This window comes from Tauraco erythrolophus, chromosome 1 (assembly GCF_009769465.1).
Source record: "Tauraco erythrolophus isolate bTauEry1 chromosome 1, bTauEry1.pri, whole genome shotgun sequence".
In the NCBI taxonomy this organism is placed as follows: Eukaryota; Metazoa; Chordata; class Aves; order Musophagiformes; family Musophagidae; genus Tauraco; species Tauraco erythrolophus.
The window spans coordinates 113,343,647-113,370,853 of NC_141465.1; the positions used below are offsets into that span (position 1 = coordinate 113,343,647).

General features: G+C 38.1%; 2 protein-coding genes across 4 annotated transcripts in view; one reads left to right on the plus strand and one right to left on the minus strand.

Annotated features, from left to right (window-relative positions):
• Positions 1–2,687, plus strand: part of FLT1 (fms related receptor tyrosine kinase 1) — a 105,906-nt gene extending 103,219 nt beyond the window's left edge. The window contains exon 31 of the mRNA XM_086616237.1: positions 2,483–2,687. Coding sequence (XP_086472363.1) covers positions 2,483–2,687 — 205 coding nt within the window. The remainder of the gene's footprint in view (positions 1–2,482) is intronic.
• Positions 2,688–6,103: 3,416 nt separating this feature from the next.
• Positions 6,104–27,207, minus strand: part of PAN3 (poly(A) specific ribonuclease subunit PAN3) — an 85,383-nt gene continuing 64,279 nt past the window's right edge. For 2 of the 3 annotated variants that reach the window (XM_086621252.1, XM_086621238.1), the window contains 7 exons: positions 23,380–23,545; positions 22,879–22,966; positions 16,777–16,916; positions 15,827–15,956; positions 12,840–12,904; positions 11,990–12,128; positions 6,104–9,066 (listed from right to left, as the gene is read on the minus strand). In XM_086621252.1, the coding sequence (XP_086477378.1) occupies positions 8,926–9,066; positions 11,990–12,128; positions 12,840–12,904; positions 15,827–15,956; positions 16,777–16,916; positions 22,879–22,966; positions 23,380–23,545 (869 nt within the window). In that variant the 3' untranslated portion in view covers positions 6,104–8,925. Of the gene's footprint in view, positions 9,067–11,989; positions 12,129–12,839; positions 12,905–15,140; positions 15,142–15,300; positions 15,390–15,826; positions 15,957–16,776; positions 16,917–22,878; positions 22,967–23,379; positions 23,546–27,207 lie in introns of all 3 variants that reach the window. The other variant, XM_086621246.1, reaches the window with a different exon arrangement.

Genomic DNA, 27,207 nt, shown 5'->3' on the forward strand with positions numbered 1-27,207 from the left:
AAGCTCACCCTTGGTTTTGCTATAGGAAACAGGTGTCACTCCGAACCCTGGTGAGCCCCTCTGGCCCAGGTGGTGGTCAGGAGCACCACAGAAACGGCTGCTGCATGTCTTGGACTTGCTTTTGCCATTGAGAAGAAAATAAGCGATATGGTGAACAGCGGAAAGAGAGATAAGTCTTTCCTAAATAAAGTCCTCAGGTAACAAGATCTCAATAGAAAGGTTTGGGGGCAGAGAAAGAACAGCCTTCTGAGCTCCGCTCCTTTGCAAGCCGAAAGGATCCCAACCACAACGCTCTTCCAGCTTTCAGTGCTGGTGAAAAAGCCCAACCCAAGTAAACCAAAATCCTCAGGTCGGAGCAAACCTCTGAGTCAAAGCAAATTGCTAAGCCAGAAGAAACGGCTGCGAACTCCACCACTTGTAAGCTGGAACAAAGGGCTGAGAGAGCCCTTGTTGAGATCAAGGGCTGCAGCCAGCCTCTAACCTCACTCCGTTCTTGAATCTGCCAGGAAAGCAGCAGCTGTTTTCTCCAACAAATGCTCTCAAGTAACAACCAACTAGACGCAGTTTCTAATTTATATTCCTAGAGTGGAAAGAAGATAGTCTATAGCTAGAGAAGCCTTTACTGACTCTAAGCTCAGTCTCAAAATGAAGCCTGACTGTGGGTGCCAAAACCCCGTGGGCTCCCTCAAAGCTCTCTGTGGGAGGGTATGCCCAGGTACAGCAGTGTACTCCAGGTAAAATTAATAGATGCAGCTCTACTGGTATAAAGGTTTATTAATTAAAGTAGAAGACAAGTCTAACTCACAAGAAAATTCTCAGGATGCAAAGGCTTAATGATGAACGAAAGGATCAAAGCATGATTATTTTAATGCTCATAACTTTGCATGCACACTCCACTTTTGCCAGCCCACTGCTCCTTAAGACTCAAAATTACAATGTAAATCACGGAAGCGTTTCTCTTTAAACTCATCACAAAAACTCCGTTTGAGGCTGTGACTAATCTTGTCACAGTTATGGAATTTATCCCAAGGCAATCACTTGTCCATCTGCCAACAGATGCAATATAAAAACATGGGATGCATCTGCAAATCTCATCATGAGGGCTCCTCCTCATGAACTCCATCCATCTATACTCAAATGTAATAGGGCAGTCTTCTTGGGAGGACTCTCCAATTTCCTACAGCAGCACAGAAGACAGAGACCAAACTCCTTACAAAGCACATAGGCTTGTGAGTTAAAGATTCAAGAAACTATGAAATCTAAGAGAAACTGTTAGTTCTCCATTTCTTAATCAGGAAAGGCCCTGTGCTACCAGTTCTGTGCTTCACTTAAAGATCTAACAGCACAAATTAAAATGAAAAGCAAAACTCAGGGCTCTGAAAGCCTCAACAGATGTTCTGATTGTCTTCTCTGGAATTCAAGACTAGGGCTGCCAACGTTCCTGACCTTAGAAATGGAGAGAGGCAGAGTGTCCATGAACTTAGAAAAATACAGAGGAGGGAGTCTAATTTTAGGCATTGCAGTCCAACATATGTTTACATTAGGATTTCACATGTAATCAATGATGGGAAACACTCTGGCTTCTCATTTCTCTACAGACAAATCTTCGGTATCTAAGTTCAACGGCGTGAAAATTCTCTTTGCCCTAACTTTCTTCATTATTGAAAGAGCCTTTTTAAGCACTGTGCTCTCTGAATATGGGTGAGAAAGTGCTGTGAGGCGATCAGTGTCTCAAAGAGTTGCCCAGCTAAGACATTAAGCCCCTTCTGTAAAGGGCATCTTGGCAGCCTACAGGGCAACTGGTCCTTTGTGCGACATAAAAACTCTAATTCAAATCAGCAGTTGATGTCTGCTGTGGAGAGAAGCCTAAGAGAGGAGATACCCAGACCTTGTGCCCTTCCTCACAAACATCAGCCATTTATGTTAAACATTCATCCCAACAGTAGGCTTTGGGAACACCCACACTGGCAGCTTTTTGTTTTTTGCCCCAAGGCCTGACACCTTTCATAATTTCACTCCTGCTCAAAAAAAATCCCAGTTCCCTCAGAAAGAATATTTACATGGGGGCAAATATGGGGACCCACAGCCTAGCAGCAGCACAGATGCCAGACACGCCGCACTGCTTTGCCCTCCAATGAAGTTTCACTCCATAACACCTGCCACAAATGAGCAATAGAGCTTAGGCTGAGCAATCAAATATTCCCTGTAAGCACCAAGACCCTTAATTCTTAAAATACTTAAAACTAACAAGCACCTTAATAGAGACGTTTGGTCATGGCATCTCTGTTCAGAAGGGGACTTGAGGGGGACACAGGAGGGCTCTTTCAGTCTGCCACTCTCCCATTAAGCCCATCTGCATCAATGCTGTTCCCATCATCTGAGAACAAACAAAGCTGCTTCTTGTGATGTGGCTTTGCTCAAGTCATGAAAACAAACACCCATACATGTTAAATATGCTAACAGTGATGCTGCTCTGTTACAGTGTGAAAGGTGCCAGCAGGAGCAAGGAGTCAGTGCTTTCTGGAATAACCAAGCCAAGGAGCTTCTGCAGCTTCAGTTGTGACCAGCTCAGTGACTCCAAGCAAAGATACACCTACAGTAATGCTGTGCTGGAGAAAATGAAAGCCTGCCATTCTCCCCCTCCAGACTACAACTCTGTGGTCTTTTATTCTCAGCAACCCATTTAAGTACTTCTAGGCCAAGACTTAAATATGCATTTAATCCAAAAAGGTTCTTTTGAAACACTGTCAGTTTAAAAACTTTGACCCAAATAATTTTAATTATCCTAAAATTTAAAAAGGTATCATTGGCTTAATCTCAATGATCTGCTTTTCCACAGACTGCAACAAGCATATACAAAATATAGCAAAAATACTAATGCTTAGGCCTTGACTTTCCCAATGTTGAACGCCAACAGCTGCCAATAAAATTGCCCAGTGCTTCTGAAAAACTGGACGGTCATCATTACAGAGAAAACCAGTTTGCTGTTTGGTCCCTGGCAGCAGGATGGCATTTCGTGCTCTGGCGACCCAGCTCTTGCTCAGCCCCAGGTGCAGCATGGGTGTCCTGGTTGGGAGAGGCAGCTGGGAGCCCTGGGCAGCCCGCGTGTCAGGCACCGGGGAATGTGTACCATGTTGCCGCGCCCCGTGCAGTGCTGGAAAATAAAGGATTCTTCAAGAACAGAGAGAAACAATAAACAGACCACGCTCTATAGTTTTTAATGAAAACTGCTTTGAGAAACTTGAGGGAAGACTAATGCTCCAGGGAAGCTGAATCAGCTAGCTGGGGATGGGGTGTTATGCAGCTCTTAACTGCTTTGGATGGCAAATCCAGTAAGGACTCCTGAGAGGCAAGAATTTCAAATGTGTTACAAAACACAATTGGCAAGGATCGAGGAGAACCAAGATCAGAGCCAGGGCTGCAACAACAGGGAATACCAATCAGTTCGGTTTGGATGAGCCTGCTGAAGTGGAGTAAATATTCTTGAAGTTTTGCACTTTGTCAGTACGCCAACACACGCACACTGGAACCAAACCACAAGCTAGATATGTTAAAGCTAAGCTCTGTCCATGAAACCTCGTGGACCTTCTAACACTGCACTGATTATATTTTATTTATAGGAATGTGTCTGAAAGACAGGATGGCTACTAAACTGCACATACTTTAAATGAATTGATCACTAGAGAGTTTGAAGATAGTAGTTAGAAATTACAAGACAATCTCCTTGGAAAGTTAGGTCAGTTTCTCCACGAAGGCAGCTGAATTTCCAGGTTAGTTACCAGTATATATGTACAGGAATAAAAATGTATCATTCATTTGCAACAGACTTTTGTATAGCATCTCAGAAAAGGCATGAATGTTCTTTGTTCAAGAAGCGTAAGGATGCACCATTCCCTTTCACCTTGAATGCAGTATTAAAATGAGCTGGCCATTTAACACAGTAGTCCTGACAGCTTCCCAATCAACAATTGTTGCTCAGTTTCAGCTTCTCGTGATCCACTATAAAAACGTTAACTCAAATGCTACATATAATATGGTTCTGACCTCTTAAAACTCAGCTTAGGAGCTGTGAATTTAACCTACTAACAGACTTCAAGGCAAATGACCTTTCGTGTATTTACAAAGAAAAATGTTCTTGGATGTTCAAGTAAACTACGTACCACTACTTCTAAATATCAATTCTAGATCTTCCTAGCCAAGAGATCATCAGTTTTAAGCATCTATTGCACTGTCTCTTGCTGGCAAAGTATATTTGATCTTGATCAGCAGAAGAGTTCAGTTTAAGAACTGTTTCTTTACTCCAACTGAGCAAAAATAGTTATGGGATGATGCAGCGCAAAAGGAGATGTTTGCACAGTGTAAATATATAAATATAAGGAAACTGGACTACTAAGATTACTTTTATATGAACCTGCTAAGTTTCTTTGGATGTGAATAACTCCTATTTTATCTTGCATTTTCTGTCTTCATAGAATGTATTTGACTGCTAAATTCATATAATAAAGTTTGCTTTTGAAAGAATCCACAGAGTTCTGCCAAACTAGTTAAACCAGTCTCAGAGACTGCTGCAGTAGATGATTCAGCATGAGGCAGCACTAACACATCTGTCAAAAAGCCATCTCATGCATCAATTTTGTGAGCAAAGTAGAATACGGAATAATTGTACAGAAGGCACACTTCTCACTCAACAGTAGATACAGTGATGGACACTTCTGTTTCTCCCTGTGTGAGTGAAATCCCCTAGATTCAGCACATCTAAAGTGCTTACTGCTGTCTCTAGAGGCAAAAAAAAAATTTAAAAAATCAGGTCTGCCTCTGGTAGAGGCAAGGTTTCAAGGTGGGGGGAAGAAAAGGCAGCCTGTTGACAGACATCCATTCAAGTGCTCCCCACTCCTGGTTGCTTCTGCAGCTAGAAGATCTGTTACAGAAGGACGGACATGAGTTAGCACCTTTGGCCTGGTAGCTGCTTTCTCTTCTTCAGAGAATCTCCACATGATAGAATCATAGCATGGCTTGGGTTGGAAGGGACCTTAAAGATCACCTAGTTCCAGCCCCCCTGCCACAGGCACGGGCACCTTCCACTAGACCAGGTTGCTTAAAGCCTCATCCAACCTGGCCTCCAGGTTGAACACCTCCAGGGATGGGGCATCCACAACTCCTCTGGGCAACCTGTTCCAGTGTTTCAGCACTGGAACACATTCCCACCCCATCCATCAGAAGCTGAGGATACTGCCTCCATGGAGGCGTTCACAGCTGAGTGCTCTCTGCTATCCAGCGTTTTATAATTTGACAGGATCTCTAAGCCACACTGCAGATAAACTGGACACAAGTGCCCGAAGGAAAGGGAGATGAAACTTCCACTGGGGCGGCAGAACATAGTAGGATCGCCTCCTGTGGCAACAAGTTCTCTAGCTGTTACTGCACATTACTGAAAGAAATTGCCGACGAGATAATTGCACCAATTGAGCTTGCTGCAGCTTTAGATTAGTCTCTATATAATAAAATTTCTAAAACTGCAATTTAAGGGATAATTACTCCCTGTTAAAGATATACAAGGAATATTGTCAATTTCACATATATTGCACAGAATTTGACATCACATAAGCATGGTCAGGACTGGATGGGTATAGATTTTACCCCACTGGTAACTCATCTCACCTTTGCTGGTTAACAACACAGAAAAATAGTTCTGGGAAATGAAGCTGTCGACTCCAAATGCAAATTCTCAGAGAAATTAATATACTTTGTCATTGGATAAAAAAGCTCAATAAACACAAAAGCAAGGGTACTTTCAATAAAGTTTTCAAAATTAGGGCTTGTCTCGTAAAGCGGACCTGACCCAACAGAAGCAGATGGGACTTGGGAGTTAAGGAAATGCGTATCAGTATGATTCTAGTCAACAACATCTATAAGCTTTAGGACATCTGATACACCGTAAGTGGCAAGCACTAAACACACTTTGTGACTCAAGATTGTTTAAACTGAGCATTGCAGACAGAGTGAATACAGAAGAAATCTGACAGAATGAAACACAACTCCAGCACCAAAGCTGGAAAGCCCTGCATCCAACTTCAGAACTTCACATTGTCAAAGCAAGGCCATGTTATTTCTGGTATTCTTTATTAAAAATACTGCTGTACACATGAAGAATGAAAACAGGATTAAAGATGAGTAACACATATTGGGATCATGACATTAGAACTTAACATACTGGTGCTTTTTAGGGGAAGCAGTTGACACCTGAATTACTGAAACAAGGGCAAATCAAAAATACAAGGTACCCTCAACAAAATATTTACAATATAGTAAATACAGTAACAGAATTTAAAACAGGTACAAAAATTAAAATGACCAACATCGGATGATTTCAAAGGTTGTCCCTTCTGTGCTTTTAGCTGTAAAAAATAGGAAGGTCAGAATTAAGTTTCCCATCTGGGAGGGCACATCCTGGTGGCTCTTCTTTTTAAATACAGATACACAGTTCTTCCTATGAATGGATCAAACTACAACTTTAGGACAACATTCTAAATGGAATTAAAATGGGGTAGAAGGGCTCTCCCCAAAAAAACACCCAAGCTGAACTTCAGACTGTTCAAATCATTCCCAAATACAGACCAAATGAAATAAATAGAAAACAAAGCTGAAAGTTTTTTATTTTATGTATTACCTGACACCAAATATTTTCTGGCTGACATTACGTATGAAAACTTATTAGCTGTCTACCTTTTTATTTTTAAACCAAGTCCTGAGGTTACTAGGGGCTGAAGCAAACTGACATTATGCAAATACACACAGGTTTGCAATTTAGACATGTCTTGCAGAGGGTGGTTTGCTGGTCTAAAAAGGATGAGAATTCAAGCCCTATTTTACCCCTGCCTTACACTTTCACAAAATATTGGTCCACAAATTAAATTTTCAAAGGTTCCCAAACCCCACAACTGAACAGATGATCCCCTTTCATTTTCAAAGAAAACAATACTGGAAAAAACCTCAGCCCGCTTATAAATTAAGCATTTCATATTTCTTCTAGAATACAAGTACTTCTTTTTTGTACAAAAGAATTACAATATGATTTGTCAAAAAACATATAAAAGACAGCTGCTCTTCCTCAAATACATGAGCTAATGATAAAAGACTGTTTTGCATGTTCACTTTTCAAAGTTCCTGTTCCTTTTATATTAAAAAGAACATTCTGGCAACTGTTATCGTTTGAATATTAAACATTATGTTCCTTTTAAAATTCATTCCATCAAATGCAACAATAATCGCTTTTTAAACTCAACAACTGATGCTACCTAATGTGGAGTCAACCACATTTTCTAAAATGTGTAAAGCATGTCCCTAGTCTTCAAAGCTTTCGATGTGAAGAGAGTTGCTTTTTTTCTTGATGCAAGTCTCAAGGCGGAGAATCATTTTAAAGCTTATAAAAGTGGACAGAGAAATATTAAAAACTTCTCTGAAAACTACAAATATTGAGAATTATTAAAATTGATGTCAGTAACATCAGTTGCAAGTGCTTAGAGTCTGTCCTGACCTTTTGAGTTTCCACATTTTCTTCATGGTGAGCACCCAGTGCTATTAAAACATTCAGTGCTGGGAAAGGATAGATACAGTCTTCACTACTGCTTTAAGAAAGGAAATTCCTACATATTTGGCAGTCTTCAGTATCAAAGTGTAGGTGTTTAACTAGAAATCCCACGAATACCCAAGTTTGGAGACAACTGCATGTCCAAATATTAAGAAAGGTAATTGAGGAGGAAAATTCCAGACTTTTGAGACTGAATTACTTCAGGAATATTCATGTGTTGAGTATTATCAAAAGTAATATTACTTTGGGCTAAGCAGTGACTGCAAAGGCACAGCAGATCATTATCCCTCCAGATTCAGGCTGTAAAACTTGAAAAGCTCTTGATGCCAGACAACTGCTGTGTTTAGTTAATCTTCTTTTAACAGTGTCTTTGTATCTGTATCCAGTGTAGCGTACCATAATAAAGCTGTGGTTCAAAGAACAGAACTTTATACAAAAAAATTATACTGTAAATAACCTAAAGTAATACACTCCTGAAACTTCAGGCATTTAAACAATTTCTTTAAAAAAAAATCTATTAAAAAAATTGCATAAATGTAATTGCTTTTGACTAGCAGGAAAACGTACAAACAGTTTTTAAAAGGCGCTGGTTGTGTTTAGAGCAAGTGTGATATGCTCCGTAAATTATAGATGTTTTTTCCCATGTTGCTATTTTCGTCACTTCGCTTAGACAAAGTTTAAATCAAATGACGGGGGACTTACTTTCCTTTTTTGTCAATTCACCGATACTTCGCTTGACTGGTTTTAAAGTTTCGCCTTCTCACATTTCTTTTTGGAGCTAACAGTGGGTGGCATACAGAGCTTGCATACAACACACTTTTACAGAGGTTACGAACTAAACGGTCATTAATAGAACGCAATTTCTATTAAATTATTTACCTGGTCCTTTATGCTATTCTGGGTGCAAATAATATCAAAAATGAATAAATTTTGCTATATCCTCAGTGACAAAAATGTATCCCAGAAATGTCCTTGCAAAGAGTTTCCCTTAAGTATACAATGTGGCAAAACTTCAGAGATCAGAAAAGTCTTAAAAAAATTAAAATTAGTGCATATACAAGTGGAAAAAATAAAAGCAGGAACATCATGCACCTGATGTGTTCCTTAATCTAAAATAAATTCTTCACAGATAAAGCCTCCAATGGCAGCCTTAGCTCTAGGATAAGTGAAACATTCTTCCCTTCAAGTAACAGTGTACCTGACTGAAGTGCAAGCAGCTTTGCTCATCTCCTGTTTGTTTCCCAAATGTGAAATGAGATGACAACAACAATTCAGCTGTAGTGCAATTTGCTATTGGTTAAGTTCCTCAGCAATGTCCTGCATGCTTTCAGCAAATACTACAACTGACCATTTGCGGCTGCAATCAGTTCTTGAAAAGTATTTTCAAAGCAGCGTTTTAAATCGCTGTAAGTTACCACAAGTACACTCTTCTCATCTCTGGAAATGAGGCTTATTTTTTCTGGCACACCAGCATCTAACTGTAACAAGAATGCAAAAGATAAAATAAAAGAAGTGTGAAAGAAATGGCAAAACATTTCCCCAATAACAAAAGCAATCAATTTCTTGGCAAGTACGTTGTCGTGGCGCGGTTCAAATCTGCTAACGCCACAGAAAGGAAGGATCTGAATCGCACCACAACAACGCACTTGCCAAAAAATCGAGACATTTTGGTCTTAACCTGATGGACATTCCAGACCTTTGGACTAAGTTACCACTGTTTTCTTCCCTTTCCATAAAGTTAATGATCCTGCAATGCTATCTTCCCCTGAGTAGAAAGCCTAGCAAAATTTCCATATAGCTCCTGATGAACAAAACCACGTTTGACATTACATTTGCACATTAAGATCCACAAGCCTCCATATACAGTAGGTAAATTACTTCTTGCTCACTCCAAAAATGACATAATGGACGGATCAACCTCAGGCAATCTGGAAACCTGTAGAAAACCAAACCTCACGTTTTGGGCAGTACTGGAAACAAACTAGTTCCTAAACTGTATGGTACATTTCATCCCTTACTTTAAAAAAACAAACAATATTACCTAGGTATAATCCATAAACAAATAGGTAATTTGGGGTTAAAGATTAAAGCCTGTTCCACATTTGTTTTCATGTTTTGTTCTGACTTCTCAAATTGAATATTACAAAAATTTGTTACACTATGTACTTTAGAGATACACCAATAAATCCTAATTTGGAACAGAGGAATATCCTCCTTTACACGCTGAAGTCCCTTCCAACACCGTATCTTACGTTCTCCTCGCTTTGCAAGAAACGTTCATCAATGGAGAATTGTCAGTGTCTCTTATATAACGCAAAGCTTTTGCAGTTCTGTTTTAGTCAATATATTATTTCCAAATACTTGACACTACAAACTTTCTTGTTCCAATACAGAAGGTGAGGCAGAGACAAGTGGGATATGACACTATTAAGACAATCTTTGGAAATACAAGCTCAGCAGGATTAAATAAATGCATTATAATGTTGTACTGAATAGCAGAAGAGCAATAAAATCTGCCACTGAGATGTTCCACTAAGTGCTGTCTGGAGCGACACGGCAAGTTAGAAATTTCTTGCATTTGTCTTCTAAAATAATGTTCTGAGAATAACCTTAAAAGCTGGAACCTCCCCAATTTGAAGTTCCTGCTTTGTGAATAACTTCAGGAGGGCAAAGGCAAGCCAATTAGCTTTCGAGTCTTGTAGAGTGGGATAAAACCACCAGTCTCTTCCAACATCCATTACAAAACATTATCACAATTAAGGTGTTTGTGAAATATTGTCTACTGTTCCCATTAGCATCATTCAAGAAAACCGGAATTACCTTAATGAATGTAGGATATGGAAGATCTGTATTAAGAAAGCCACATAGCTAACTAGAAACATCAATATTTATGGCTTGCTTCCTCTCCTCCCGTGGAGGCATAAATCAGTATCTCAGCTGAAAAGATCCCCAAAACACCACATTGAAAAAAAAAAAGGGTTTTTTTAAACAATAATTTTCATTCAAAAGGAAAGCTTTTGGAGTGTAGCAGGAAAGCCCAAACAACCACTTCTACTAGTACACACTACAGTTTCAGAAGTGTTTTTTAGAGTGTATTTCCAAAGAAGAGTTCTGTAAATCCTACATCTTTTGTGCGCTGAGCTCACAACCACAGAAGAGAAGAGCCTCTATTTAAAAAGGTAAGCCATGAACATTTATAGAACAAGGCATTCCTTGACACCGTCTCTTACCTGACCCACAAAATTCAGGCCTGCTCCCTCTTGCTACAGTACTGTACAGGTCACTGCTTTCAAATCATGATGGCATTTCACTGCCTATTTGAATATCAACATGCTTTCTGATTTAGCCTCAACCCCTTTAATGTCCTTTTTAAAATGATTACAGACACCAACCAGAAAGATAAAAAGAAGCTTAAAGAAATGCACAGCAGTGGTCTAGTAGGAGATTAAAAGCCTTGACAATTTAAAAAAGATTTAACTGTAGCTAAGTCAGTTGTTACATGTCAAAGGACCTGACTATATTCAATTTTTTCTGGAAGAGAAAGTTGACTATCCGAATCCTAGAAAAGAAAATACTAGCCACTGAAACTGTATATTGTCAGTGTCTGCATCACCATCCTCTACAGAGTGAGTGGAATGACCAAGCAGCTCCAAAAAAAAGAAAAAATTTTTAAAAAAGGAAGAAGTAGAAAAGTTCTACAACTACGGAAGATCTTGTGGTCTCTCACACGCCTCTCGCCATTCATCATGAGAGTGCTCAGCTAAAATTTTGCAAGTGGTGCAGCCCTTGGAAAACCGCAAATAGCTTTGTTAAATCAGCCTTGGAAAATGCAAGGCTAGAGAGGCTAGGGAAGTCATTGGAAGTGGACTTAACGTTTTAAGACACAGAAATTTTTCAGCACTGTCCTAGATAGTAAGGATTTTGCACAAATTTCTGTTGAAGTTTCCCTCCTGTCTCCTACTCTGGTCAGCACAGTTTAGGAATGGATCCTCTTGCCTTATGACCATCCTCTGTGATAAATATACCAGTAGAAACCTCCCCCAGTTAAAGGGGTTTTATGGATCCTTTATGCTGTGTTGAAAGACCAGAGTAGCATAAAGGGACCAGCATTGCTTATCCACAGTATTCAATGCATTCTAGGATGAAAAGTTAATACTGTATCTCATGCTATATTACTGCATTCCAAGTTTTAATATTAATGTACTAAGTTTATTTAAAATATCCATAAATATGTGAGTATTAGCTTAGCAAATACATTGTTTTCATCCAAAATGGGGAAAATAACCATTGGTCAAATCAATAGAATTAACCTGCCAATGCCAACTTGCTTTGAAGCGGAATATTATTTTAAAGAAAGTGAACCCAAACAAATTTTTAAAAACTAACCCAAGTACAGTGTACCTTGTTAAGACATGAGATAATGTGACTGAGGTCAATCCAAGGAGTACCCGCTTCTGTCACCTGATGGAAAAGGTGATCTCGAAAGAGCTTTAGTAAATATCTGTCTCCAGTTTCTGACCACGTTGGGTCCTTCTGAAACCTGGTGTAAAACAAAGGCTCATATTAAAGCTCAGAAAGTTAAGAAAAATCAAATCCCATAGATATACATGACTCTCTAATGTAAACTGAGTAATCTTACTGCTCTGCTAAGGTACCTGTTATAATTTACAATTAAATTAGTTTCCCCCCAGCCACAAACAGAAGACAGCATGTTCAAAGTTTCTCAGCTCCTGAAGTACCTGAAGTTAATGCCTACCAAAGGCCCACAGAAAAGTAATGGAAGAAAGCAAGAGTTATTGTCAACAAGTTTAACATGTAAATGTTAGAAGCCAGCGTTACAAACAAAACTCTAAGTCTATTCAATAGGATGGAAAACAGACCATGAACACTTCATTTCCATGTAGCAGTTGATAAAAAAAGCTGAAAATTAACTAGCTTAAAAGCAGTATCTACATCATTCGCTACAGTTAAAGCAAGCTATGGATTTCCACAAAAACTACTGTCACTCACAAGAGACTGCTAAGAGAAATCATACCAAAAAAGTGAAGCAACTTTGGCATATCTATTTGTAGCCTTCTCTTCTCCTTTATTTGAAATTTTGGTCAAAGTTGCTTATCTTATTTTTCTCAAGGCTTCTTAAATGCTCATTTCTTCAGGGACAAATATGGGGAAAATGTTTAGCTTAAGTTTATGAAGGAAAAAAACCTTGTATTGCATTTACATATTCTACACCATGAAAACAAGTTCTTACTCTGGCCTCTCATTGATTGTTCCCAGTTTTGCTAGAAGCCTAAACAACCTTCCATTTTGCACCTCCTAAAAAAACAAGAAAGAGGTTAAAGTTTCTGAAAAATAAAATTAGGACACCTATTTGCAAAAGATATACAGTGACAACGAAGCAGTATCAATTCCAATGATTTATTTATTCTAATAGGAGGGCATACCTTTTTCAGAAAGAAGTTGAATGCATTATATTGTGTACCAGTAGCCCAACACTCATTTTACCACTTCAAATTATAACATGGTGATTTAACAACCAACACCACCTTGCTGTCCCACTAGTAACTGGATCAGGCAATCTATTTCTTTGTGGAAACATAAGTCTAGTCTCTTGCGAGTCTCTACTTACAGGTATGCAAAAATATAGCAATTTAAACAAGAAGAATACGTCAACATATATACACACAGTTATCAAGACCTGTGGAAGTATATAGTACAATACCTTATTTCAGGTGAAGAGAAGGAACATAATCTACCAGGTTTGTGTTTCAGAAGTGCTTCGTGAGCCATTATTAGTAAATATTTAGCATCAATAGTATCAGACTACCATTCAAATTAGAATTGATTTCAAATACAATTTTGAAACAAGTTTTTCCAAAAAAGCTAGAATTTAAGTCTTAAAACAGTATAGATTCTGAGTCCATCAATGACAGTGGTAAAAAGCAATGAGAATGAGCTTGCACAAAAGACAGAACATCAGAATTATAGATGCTTAGAATACACATAATTGAAAAATCGATTTCATACATTTTTCCTCATCACTTAGAATACAGTAAAAAGAGTTACATCCTATGTTACATTACACTGTGGATCAATCTTCTAAGTAAAAGCTGCTTAAAGCTGGCAGGAAAAAAGATTCTCTCCTGATATTATCCATATTCTCCAATGGTCCAGCTTTCCAACATTATTCATGCTAAGGTGAATCTCATCCTATGCATGATCATTTTGATTTCAAATGAATTCAGTCTGGAGTAGATCACTGTGCACAGCTGGGTAAATAAAGTAGGTCAAGGTGATAACAGCTTGACCTCAGACGACCTACGGATCACAAGACTTCCATTACCAGTCTAAAGTACAAGCAGCAGAACAGCTTGTGCCAAAATTGTAGCTACACTTAGAGATTGATAGGGAAGACTTACCTTGTCCAGCTAGCAGAGGTCTATACAACCTCCAAATAATTTTTTGGTATGTGGACAAATACACAAAAGCCAAAATCATGTCTGTATGAAAGCCACTGCCTTGCAGATTCCCAGTCAGTGGTGACACAGCTGAGCAACAACACTGGCACTAAGTCTTCCAGGTGGCCTCTCTGCAGGCTTCGTAGCCTGTAAGGCAGGGAGCTCTTCTACATAGTAGATTAGAGGACTTGAAAAACTGAGGCTTTGAGCGCTGTGACTTACAGATGATGGGAGTATTAAGGTAAGGAAGGAAAGGGACAGAGCAATGAGGTCATTGCTGTGTGAAATGTGAGCATTATGGGAGTAAAAAATGTTCACAGCTTCAAGAAAACAAAGTTATTAACTACATACAAACCACTTGCAGCATCAGAAGCCCCTAAGCTACAGATGACAGTATGCTTGGATAACATGAGGAAAAACATCATACATGCTAGTCTTGTTCTAATACTCTCCCCGAAGCATCTGCTCTGGGGCAATAACGAAGAGGGTACCAGGCTAGACTTCAGGGATACTGTAGCTCTGATGTTAGTGAGGGTGTAGTAGTACAAACAAGTTATAGTATGACAGCTAATAGCAAGTGCTATTTATCACTGCCAGATAAACAGCTATTGCCAAACTGGATTTGTAGCAGCTCTGCCCACCTGCTGGTGATAAGCAACTGCTGAAAACAACCTGACTGAAAACATAGACTGCTTAATCCTGATTACAGGACAATCTCTATCTTCGTTACAGGAAAAGGTCCACCTGCCCAAATTTGTGCAGGCACATTGGGCCACCTTAACAAGAAATTATCTTAAACATCTTCAGAGCAGGAGTAGTGGTTGACTATCAGAGTGAGCACTGGTCATCTAGAGCTCTGCATCCAAAGTAGATACCGGCTTGCTCTCCTACAGCTCTTTGCTTCCAATAGATTTCAGTGTCTTTCACTAAGGAGGGAAAAACCGTTATCCAACAAGCCAATGGTGGAGAATTTCAAAGAACCAGTCCAGCAGAATCTCAACCATCAGTCTACTTTAAAAAAAAAAAATTCTCAATTAAGACATGTAATGGAAAGGAGTCACAGGACTTGATTAAATCCTTAAAAAACTTAATACCCTATCCCACACATCTTCAATATCATGAAAGCCTTCTGTAATGTATCTGTCTTGTTAGAAAATCCTGTGGTCAGTGGCTTCTGATGAGCAGACATCCTTTCTTGTTGAAGAAATGCTCACTAACATGGGACAAAGTACATATTTCCTTTGCAGCTAGCACTTGACTGAACTTGATGAACTAACCAGACTCCCACAGCAAGAGGTGCACACTTCAGGGAAACTGAGGATGGCAGCCTTTACCTCCATGACCTAGCATTCATTTGGAAAAGAAAACATATGAGATAAGTAAAGGGACACTGGAATCCAAATCCATCCAAGAATTTAAAGGCAACATTTGTTGCTATATAACCTCTAGCACAAACTACATGATCTAGTGCATGATGACATGCATGGCCTTATTTACTCAGAATACTACTTTTTAATCATTCTATAAAGAACACCTTTTCCCCAAGACTGCTGGTTGGACATGAAGACATTAAAGCCCAGCTGAGCACATCCTAAAACTACTGGTTCTTGAAGTTTTTGAACTTTCAATATCTTGAGCTCAGAGTTCTCAAGCCTGTAGACAGATTACTTGGGCTGCTAAACAAACAAAAGGAAAAAACAGCAGAAAACATTCCCTCTTAAGGTACAGCTGTAGGAATGTTGACTATAGGTGTTCCTGTAGAAACTAATAAATGATTTACCTTTGCAAGATCTTCCTCTATAACATCATTTCGCATTTGAGCAGCATCCAACTGAGTATAGAATCGTGCACCAATCATAGGCATGATGTCATTTACACTGCGAAGCCTGTTTTGGTCGGTCAGCAAATACCTGCCAAAATATCCCCATCCCCCAAAAGATGACTTAAACATGCTGCAAATGCCAGAGAGATCATCCTGTTAGGATTTTATAACTATTTAGCCCTCATGTCTATTTAATACACAAGGGTTGACAATTGCAGCGTTTCTTAAAAAAAGGTATTAACAGACAAAACATGCATTAATGTACATGTATACATCCAGTCAGTTATTTATACAAGATAGGAGTACACTTTCATGAAACTGAGTAGTTTGTCCACTCAAAGAGCAAGAACATACTCAAAAAGAGAGAAGATGCAAAGATGCAGATTGTCATGTAATTGTTTTTTCAAATGAGGGAGGGGACAGATTTCTAATCTTCCCTCTTAGGCTGCAAGAGGAAAAAGGCTGACTATACTAAAGAAAAAAAATAACATGCAGCCAAGAAAAACTAGTACTCAATGCTTCGGTCAAAAAGGCAACATGCCTAGTTCTCAACACCTTCTGAAACTGTAGGATAAGACCAGAATATTGCTATGGTAGATAATAGGTAATGAAGCCCAGTATTGAAGACTACTTAAAATGCTTGCTTTGTTTAACGTCCTAATAAGAATTAGGAAGCACTTAGTAAAGAAAGGACATTATTAGATAGACATTTTATTCATTATATCATGAAAATACACATTATACAAACAAATTTTAAATTATGTTTAATGATGCACTGACCGTGCAGACAACTCAATGACAGAAGTTATATCCATAATCTTACTTGTATCTAAAAATATTGTTCAACATTTTAATTTGTATTTTGAAAAGCAGTAATTTCCTTTAAAAGATTTATTAAGCAAACTTACAAAATCAGATTCTTCAGATCAGAGGAATAGTTGATTGTCACCAGTTCCATTGCTTTCTGCAAATTCTCTCTCTGAATTCCTGATAAAGAATTGCAAGCCAAAGCCAACACAACTTTCCCCAGGGAGATCAGATCTGCTTGCTAACAGGGAAAACACACATACATAACATTCTTAGTATGGACAAATACTAGCTATGGTACTAATGGTGTTTAGAGAGAGACAGTTCTTCAATAACCTTAGAAGAATTTGAGCAACTAAATTAAGTGCTATTCAAATCATAGTTCAATATGACTGTCCAAGTTACAGCAGTCAAATTATACAAAGGAAAATCTGTCCCGATTTTCTGTCCTGATACCTAGCAACTTCTAGGTACTATATTTATCTGTGAATGCTTAAAATTTACCTATTTTTAGCTTAAGGATAGTACTAGAGAGAACTCCTAACGACCCACCTGCTCGTTCTTGGTAAGTGAAGGAGTTGGTGGCAAATAGAGCAAGTTGTCTTGATATAAGATGCAGAAATACCTATCAAAGATTATTTGTTAAAACAGAAACAGCATTTGCTGGACTCATATCTGGCCATCCAGTGTGAATTCCACACTGGAATCCACACCAGATTCCAGCTAATGATGTTTCTGTTCTAAAAAAGAGCTCAAAGATTCTCATTTCTGATGGCCAGTGTGAAAAGATATGAACTGCCCAAAATAACTAGACAGAAACAGGCCTGTATAGGTGACAAACTGAGCAGCATCACATTTTATGAAGAAATCCTGCTTATAAGACACTTTCTTCAAAAATAGAATTGGTCTTAAAAGATGAATGCTGCACACAGGCTGCTTTGCTACAACAGAAAATTCTGCCAATTCTAATAGACAGCCACCAGAAATTATTTTGAAAAGCTGTACCAGATTTTAAAGCCCATCTCTAAAAACAGGAGCCTAATTTAGCAGCAGACAATGACATTCATAGCAAAAAGCTGCCTAATTCTTTTCACATAAAGGCTTTCAGCTTCACACAACTTGGCCAAACTTGAAACACCTGCAGCTTTCATTGCTAGATGTCTGCTTCAGACTGAATTTAAGAGTTAACTAAAGACAAAAATTTTGTATTTTCCTGAGTTTTGTTCTGATAAAATAAGATATTTTTGCAAGAGTAAAAAAGTGAAAGCTACTAATTACCAAGAATGTCAGCTACATAGGACAGAGTAAGGCCATGCTGTTTAGCAGAGGACACAGTCATACAAGGAATACACCTTGTGTCATTTCTGTGAAAAAGGCTGAAAATTTGGCAGCACTACAACATTAAAAGCTCTGCTTAGAATTTGGCAGCTTTAGAAAACTGCTGTGATGGTGAATGTGCCACGGCCCCTGACAGCTCTTCCACCTAGAGGGGTAACCACGTTTGCTGCCTCTGGCTGCAGCAGCTGAGCAGAGCTTTCCCTGTGGCCACATCTCCCAGATGTTGAGGGACTGAGTAAAGAAAACATTTCCAGGTCTTTCAATGTCCCCACTGTTTCCACATCAAGTATAATTAAGCAGCACAATTTAAACATGGGTATGCAACATGGCAGCAGTTAAAAAGCGTAGTACTCTTGTAGTTAATGAGGACAGAAACAGGATGTAGAAAATGAGACAGAAATAAGGACAAAGCAGTGGAGAACGAGATGGGACTGGCATTTGCTTAGACCATTTCCTAAGGAATCAGGAATTCCTGAATAACAGTATTCCTTTGTACTTTGGTAAAGAGAAATGAATCAGGGTAGTAAACCCCGTTTTGGTGGGAACCCGCTTGCTTCCACTACCAAGTAGTCAATTTGAGCAGCAGAGGACACTGCTATAGTACTAAACAGAGGAATCTTGCTGACGCAGTATCTGTTCAGAGACATATGTTAACTGGCACAATGGCATTTTTATAATTTTTTTTCCTCTAAAAGACTTAGAAAGTAAGTATTTGCATTAACCACAATCTATCTTCTTTCTGCAGTCCTCTGCTTCACACTTAATATCTTCCAACTTTTAATAATTCATATGGATGTATCCTATATAAATTCTCTATCATCACACAATCCTGAGACACCAAAAATAGACAACTTCAGGCAAGACTCTATGAAAATAGTCTTCCTTTACATAGATGTTTTTATAATACAGGTTGTATTAAACTTCAAAAATGGTTGAGAGTGTCTTACATTAACATCAACCACAAAATTCTAAATTCAGGCTATGCTTTTTTGAGTGTTTGACTCAAAATCTTAATTTTTCTTTGTTTTGTGAATTACATCTAATAGAATAACTAGCAAAGATGATACAACATACCAATGCAGCCTGAAACACACACATTTCAAATCACAGTCAATGCTTAACTTTTAGTGGCAAAAGTGGCTTGGATTCATCCCACTACTTTTAGGAACTTTAAACTTCAAGCGATTCAGTTAAGAGTCTGATGAATTTAAGATATCTGTAATTCTGCATGACAATTCAGGCTTTGAGCAAGCTGAATTGCTCTCTAGAGGTGCCTCACTATTCACTGACAGCTGAAACCCTGAAAGAAAATGTTATTACAGTGCCCAGCGTTTTAAGTTTTACAAGTGCACAAAGATGAGCTGTAATTTTCCTGTATGATACGCAAATCATAGAATACCTCGAGTTGGAAGGAACCCACAAAGATCAGGATTTGCAGAAGTCAGATTTGCATTTTAGAAGGGACAAAACTACCCTCCACTGACCAACTCTGTCCATGCAGACAGGGTACAAAACTTCCCAGAAGCTAGGCTACACTGTCCTTTCTCTGAGGAAGCAATCCACATGTGCCTATTAAGCCCCAACATCAACAGATTCAGGTCTTCCTGCTTCCAGGCAGAGAAAGCTTAAAGGAGGCACACAAGAACCACTAGACCTCCTTGGGGCAGGGACACCAGAAATAAAACACTATTCCTGTAGTAACCTTGCTAGTGCAAGGTACAGATCAACATGAGGTACAATCATTTCCTTGTTTATACTCCATATCATACTTTGCACATATCTACGGATCACACCAGTTCCTTTTGCCACAGACCTGCCAGAAGACTTTCGCTATGGCAACTATCAACAGTGACTATTAGGTCATACTAAGTTGATTTTCAACCTCAAGGAAAAGCTTTACACCTTTTAAGTACAGGATACCTTTTGTTCAAAAAAAAACCATACCTTGCATGCAACTAATGACCATTTCATCACCAATTCAATTCAAAACTGTAACCTGTAGCAACCTATCTTTTTATCTCCTGAAAGCTTTGCTAGTTAAGATTTTATCACTATCTTCTAGTTTATTGATAGAAACGTTAAACAGCATAAGACTAAAAACCAGCCCCCTAGGAGAAACTCAGAAACAGCCCTCTTCATTAAAGTCTCCCCATTATCAAATGAATTTCAAATATGTCAGTGAGCAATTTAAAAGTTATTTGAAAGTTTTATTTAAGTTATTGGTATTTTAAGTTAAAGTATCTTTAAGTTACTGGTACCTTTTCCCTTCTGCATACATTTTTTTAAAAAATTAAAAAGGTATGTGCTATTATGCCAAACACCCTGGAGATACCTCAGCATTTTATACACCTGGCTTTATCAGTCAGACAAGTAAGCTTGTCAAATAAATCTTATTTTTGACGAGATTCATTTTCCATAAACTCTTTGAAACTGACTTTTTTTTTTTGTTTATCCTGTTCCACTGCTTTACTTGGATCAGTATCAGCTTATCCACTCTACAATTCTGTGGATTCACTTATCCTTTCAAGTTCTGGAATTGAACGTAGAAGTCCCTCCAAGTTCTTAGATTTTTTTTTTAAGTCAACATTAATACGTCAGATGCCTCGTCAGCTAGTTTCTTTAAATTTGGGGAAGTGTATGTGAAAGTTATTTTGGTTTGCTACATTAAAAATATTTACTTTGAACAAATGCGACCTTAGAGCCCTTGTTAAATCAGTAAAAATTATGTTTTCTCTCATTTCATATGGAGACCCCTCACCTTCATTTTACTCCAAATACAGAAATATTTACTAAACCTTTCTACTGCTTCCTAAATCACCATTTACAGTTTTCCCATCTGTCTCTTGTAACTGATGTTAAGGATCGGGGGGTGGGAAGTGATGTGCTGGAATTTATATAGGTTTAACATCTTGTTTTTAATGGAAGTGGCCATTCATATTTCATTTGCTTCTTTTTTAGCTTCCCTTGATTTAACTCTTAAATGATCACACAAATTGATGTGTTTAACACAGACGGTAAAGAACAATTTGCATTCCTTTTACACAGCCCTTCGCTGTTCTGGCCAAACTCTTTCCTATCTATGTTAACAATGGGAAATAGCCAGAAAGTGACAAATGCTAACAAAAATATCTTCCTCCATTGAAGACAGCAACAAGGAAATGCATATTAGCTGGGCAGTAAACCAAGAGATAACCTACATTTTTAACAGTCACAGGAGTCACAGAGGAATTCAGGAACTGGGTCATGGATCGAGAGGAAAAAGGACAAGCAGCAGCTGTTATTTTGTAATTTTATCTAGCTAGGGCAAACAAAGGTAGAGGATGATAAATGACTCCTGAATTTCAAGGAATTAACTCAGTCCAGAATCTCTGAAGGAACAAAACGGATAGTGAAAGCTTAGCCCTTCTAGAGGAAACAACAAAAAAGAAGGCAGTATTATATTTTCTAACTCCAGTTTAGATCTTCTAAACTATGTATTGAAGAGTACTTCTTTTCTGGTTTAGCAGTGATACCTGAACAATTTGGATACTAACAATGTGTAAAACATAAGAACATCCCTGCTAAACAAAACTAGGCATTACCAAACAAGTTAGTTGCCAAGTGTTGGGCTGCTATGGTGGTAAATGCTTTTGACAGATCCGTGTACTTGTGAGTATTTTTAGATTTGTACCTCCAAGTACATTAAACGTTTTGCTTTAAAGTTACTTGAATGTCATAATATCTCCGGAGGATCTCTTCCCAGCTGCAATTAAAATACATTTAAAGAAGTATTTAGATTAAAAAAAAAAAATCTCATTACATTTCATAGGCATGGAATCCCTCACTTGCATGTATTCCTGTCTTCTCTCAGCTGTTTTCCACTAAATTATTACCAAAAGCCCATTGATATGTATCTGGGGGGCAGGGAATCCTTTGATGTACTACTCAAAAGTACACTGAAAATTGCTTTACTGTAACATTCAAAAAAAAAAAAAGTTGCTATGTTCTAGGACATGGTCTCCAATAAGCTAGTTTCTGCTTGGGCAAAGTTCGAACATTTCATATATTATTGGAAGACTTTGAATGAGCAATTTTCTCACAGTGAATAAGCTCAATTAACAAAAATAAATTAAATCCAACTCCCTACTGTAGTCTTTCACTTCCAGTACGGACAGGGTATGTGATGACTGCTGAAGCAATGTACTTTACCCTGAGGGGAAGTTAGGGAAAGAGGCACTCCTGTACACAGTGATGCTCCAGATGACTGTGGAAGAGTTTTTAAGTCTAAAGGGATTCTTCTTAATTCAGGAATTATGCAGAGTCCACACTTCAGAGAACGTCAGGAGAGCACGGAAAAACTAGGAGCCTAAAATAAAGATACACTAGAACCTTTTAGGAGTGAGGAGAGGGCCTAAGTGCAGTTATTTAAAAGATCTCTTACTCCTCTGTGAACAGGTATTCAACACTTAGTTATTCATGTTAAAACAACAAAAGAGAAGCAGAGCAAAAATCATTACTGAACCACTGCTTTTGATCTCTAACACTAAGTGTAAAATTTTTCTTCTCCTTCCTTTAGAAATTCATATTTCCAACCATTTCTGAATTAAGTTTGTTAAATACTAATAAGTCAACCTGCTTGGTGAGTTTGCTGAAATTTCAGAAGCAGAAGATAGCAAGATGAGCATTCATCTTTCTAAATTACAAGCAAATTTGAATAATGCATGGCAGAACCAAGATCAAATCAAGAATGAAAAAATACAGTTATTTAGAGATAGATATACTGGACTACAGTTTAATTAAAATACTTCTCTTCCAAAAGGAATCACATTGGTTTTCAGTACTCCCTGTAACAAGTCACCAGCCTAACTATGGCACTGTTGTCTTACCTGAAACTGAGCCATTAATGCCAGTGGATTATTTTGACTGTTGTCAAATGTTAAAACATCAAAGACTCCAACACAATTAACTCGTAACCTTTAGGAACAAGAAGGGAAAACAGACACGTCATTACATTTTGTTGGTTACTCAATTTTGCCTCTAGCATTCACTGAATGCTTTGATACGACAAAAAAAGAGAGTAATCAGTACTCAGAAAATACTAATTTTACTATTTGATAAAGTGCAAAAGACAGTCTTGAGTTTACAAATAAATCAACAAATTTAGAAATTGTCAGTCATGGATTCAAACAGTACTTTGAGGATAATGTGTAAGTCTTCCCAAAACACGTTTCAAAAGAACTTAAAAAAATTTTAGCACATTGTCTCATGCCAGTTAAAAGTAACACAACTTTCTAGTTGGACTTCGTTATTTCTGTAACATGAGCACAGTCAGCAGCTACCACGAACAAAGATCAGAGCAACACAGTGAGAACGAAGGTCTTCATTACCTTGTTTTGCCCGTCACTAGAATCTTTGTTGGATCCATAACTCTGCATGCCAGTCCTGCTGTATGAATGGTACGTAACGCAGAGCTGAGCTGCACAATATATGCCCATATCAAAGACTCCGGAAGCAATCCAGCATGCTGCCGTGGCAGAGGTCCATCATGCTGACCTAGAAGCAAAATGTTTTAAGCATCAATAAAAGGCTACTACATAAAATTAAAGTTCGTACATTTTAAGTTATACAATTAATTGACATACTCATTTCAGTCAACTCTTAACAGTCCTCAGAAGACTCATCTATTGTGCTTTAATGGTTGGGTTGGGATTTTTTTTCTGTTCGGTTTGAGTTGGGTTTTCTTTGGAAAGACATCACATATTAAAATGCCGACAATTCATTATGCGTTATTGTTTTCACTAACATTCAGGAAAACTATGCTGATTTTTAACGTTTAGAATGAATAATCACTACAAAAAGAGCACTAGTTAGAAATTGCTGGAAGTGGGTGGTGTATCAACATATGCAGGTACTTCAGAAGTAAAAATGCCAGTATTCTGAAATGAGCATGTACCACAATAGCTGCAACAGATCGCATTTTACCTCCTTTATTGTAGGAAGGCTTACAAATTAAGCATTCTCTATCATCTGATACAACAAAGAAAAAGTAACAAGCTAGTTTTGAATTACACAGGCAAACCAGACCGGAAGATTTGGTGACTAAACATCACTGAACACAACTTCACATATATTCTGCTATGACTCAACTCCCTGACAAGTGATCACTGCACGACCTCTATTCAATGGGCCATACAAAAGCAATGCATCGCTCCCTTTCTACATGGATTTGTAGTCCTCCTTTCAAAAGTAAAACTAATTCTTTGCAAACACACACCCAAATTCTACATTGCAAACCGTTTCCGAGTAATACTGAGCCAGAGATGAAAAAATAAAGATAGAGATCACAAACGTTATTTTTAGTAAGACGCAGTAATACAAAGAAGTTGCTACTGTTTGCGTGGCACAAAGCTGAAGTAAGAGAACGAGTAAGACTGTGCATCTCAATTTCACAAAAGAGGATGGGCATTTCATGAGGTTGCCTCAGTACTGATTTTGCTAATTTTGAGACCAGTAATATGATCAGTATTCAGTAAAATCATGTAAGCATCTGATTCAGTTGTAAACTGGCTGCACTCCTCTCCTCCAAACATTTGTTTCTTGGTTTTTTATTTAGCGTTTTTTCCCCCGTTTCCCTACAGGAGCATATCAACATCTGTGTACTTGCTCAAAATCAGCTGAGATATGCGAGAGTTAAAAGATGAAACATGTGACTGAAAAATTTTTACTTGGAAGTTTTACCAATTTTGGGGTGAGGGGCTGGGAATGTTCCCAGCTTTCATTTCTGAGCTTTTGTTTGTTTTTAAACTTCAGTTCATTTTTCAAGTTTAAGGTGCTTTGAGTTAGATTATAAAAAGCTCAAGACACTGACTCCTTTAAATAGCAATAAGCCTGGCATGTCTATTGAAGGCTGAATATAATAAGATACTCTTTTTTCTGGCCTCTTGATGAATCATTATGCAAATCACTTCCCACAAACCAGCATACCAGAAGTCTCACATAGCAAACTTTTTTCCCCTCATGAATCTCTCTTCAACATGACGAAAATCACAATGATATAAAATGACTGAGGAGATATAACCCCCTTTAGTCAAGGCTCTTTCTCTAGTTACCACTTGATACAGAATATACTTTATTTTGGTAAACAGCAACGTGTGTATGTCATGTCTAACAAGAACGCATATGGACCCTGCAAGACAGATTTACATCTGTATAAGCATGCCCAGAACAGAAACATTGCTATAATATCCCACAGAGAGAAAAGCCAAAAAACTTGGGGGTTATTTTTCTGCATGCAACTTAAAAACAACAGCACTTGCCCTCTTATTTCCAGATAAAGGCAAAGTAACCAAGAGAATATTCAACATACGCTGAAAAGCTGGAAGATCAGAGTTCAACACAGCTTCTCCCCCTCTATCACAAAATCTCAATCAACAACAATGTTGTTTTACTACTGGAAAGATTCACTTGAGGCTACAGTCAAATCTAGTCTGCTTTCAGACTGGTTGGCTGCACCCCACATTCCCATGCAATAACGGTACAAGCTAAAACTCTGGAAGAATCAGTTTTGAAATGCTCTCTTTCGTATCTATCTGTTCAAAACAAGTAAGATTAAAAGCAGTTCAGTTTGCTGCAATGCTGACTACAAATCATGTCCCATGAAGGCCCACCAGGCCTGCCACAGATGGCACTTGAGCAAGGACTCAGGAGATGGGACCCAAAAGCTTGCTCTTTCGGCAAAACACACAGTTCAAAGCTTTCCAAAAAGTGCTGAACACAGTGGAAAACGTCACAAGAATATAAGAAAACATTACAAAAATGATCAGAACTACTTTACTCCAAAAAGTGGTATTTTAGAGGTTTCATGGTTGATTTGAAAAAGGCTTCCCACCACAGGCTGAATCCACAGCCACAACATGCAAAATTTCATCCAATTTTTCTTCCCACATACTGCAGGGCAGACTCACCTCTCCCCCTACTTTCATCTCTCTGAGATGCAGAACATAGATATTAATGGAGGAGATTAAAAATTAAAGACCTGCCATTCCAAAAAACACAGGTTATCCATTATTTTTCCTTGTTGCATTAAGATAAAAGTAAATAAGTAATGCTGACAATGAGTTTAAGTTGCGTGGTATGATGTTCTTCACTGAGCAAGAAATGTCCCCTTTGCACGGGTGTGTGTGGAGATGTGTGTGTACTTTTTGTTTGTTAAGAAGTATTCAAATGAAATTCAGTTCCCCAGAGCAATGATAAAGCAAGGGTCCTGGGGTGGGAAGGAAGAACTGAGACCACCAGTAGTAGGACCTGTTTTACATCATCAGGAACACTGTCAGAAAGCATGCTAACACACACAATTCTCATCAGATAGTTATGAAAAAAATCAGAAGTCGAATTAAAAATTTAGCTGCTTGCTAAATTGAATCTCTCAGGCCTGTAAAGTCTTTTACATTGAGAACGACCTGTGAGATGTTCAGTGTTTGCTTAGTGTTACTGAGTTAAAATACTGAAAGATAAATGCAGTAGCCTTCATTTCTCCTCTTTCTCCAGGGAAATCTGGGCTTCAGTTTTACATTTCCCAGTTTTCAATATACAGAAAGGTTCTCAACTACTAGTGCAGCACTACACTTTGTAAAAATCTGAAGACATCGAAAACTTGAAATTACTTCAGAAGAGTTGCAGCTTTGACAAAGGTATTTTAGGATAATTATTGATCATAAATTTTGTCCTCAACATCATGTTGACTTTCAATATTCATATATTCTTTCTCCTCATCACAGTCTAAAGTACGTAACTTACTTCTTTTTCAATAGAAGAGGTATTTTATGAAAAAACATTCAGCAACTGGGCATGCAAAAAAACTAAGTCAACGGAAGTCCATTATGTCCTACTGCTACTGTGTCCAAAGGAAAACAAGGTCCAGGAAGCTTGCCTATCTTCATTAAAAAGTACTTTCCTCATTAGAAAGTATCTGTGGTGCTGAAAATTACTATTAACAGCATGTACGCCAACATTTAATTATCCAGAGTATTTTTAATAAACAAACCAAAGGACATATCAAATGCATCCTTATCTCTGCCAACTGCAAGAACTCATTAGGACAAAGAAAAAACCTTACTGGCAGCAGTGGATAGTTATTGTTCATTTGCCAGGATTTTCTAGCACATAGTTTTAAAATATGTACATTCAGAACGTGGTTTACCATTTAATTATTAGAC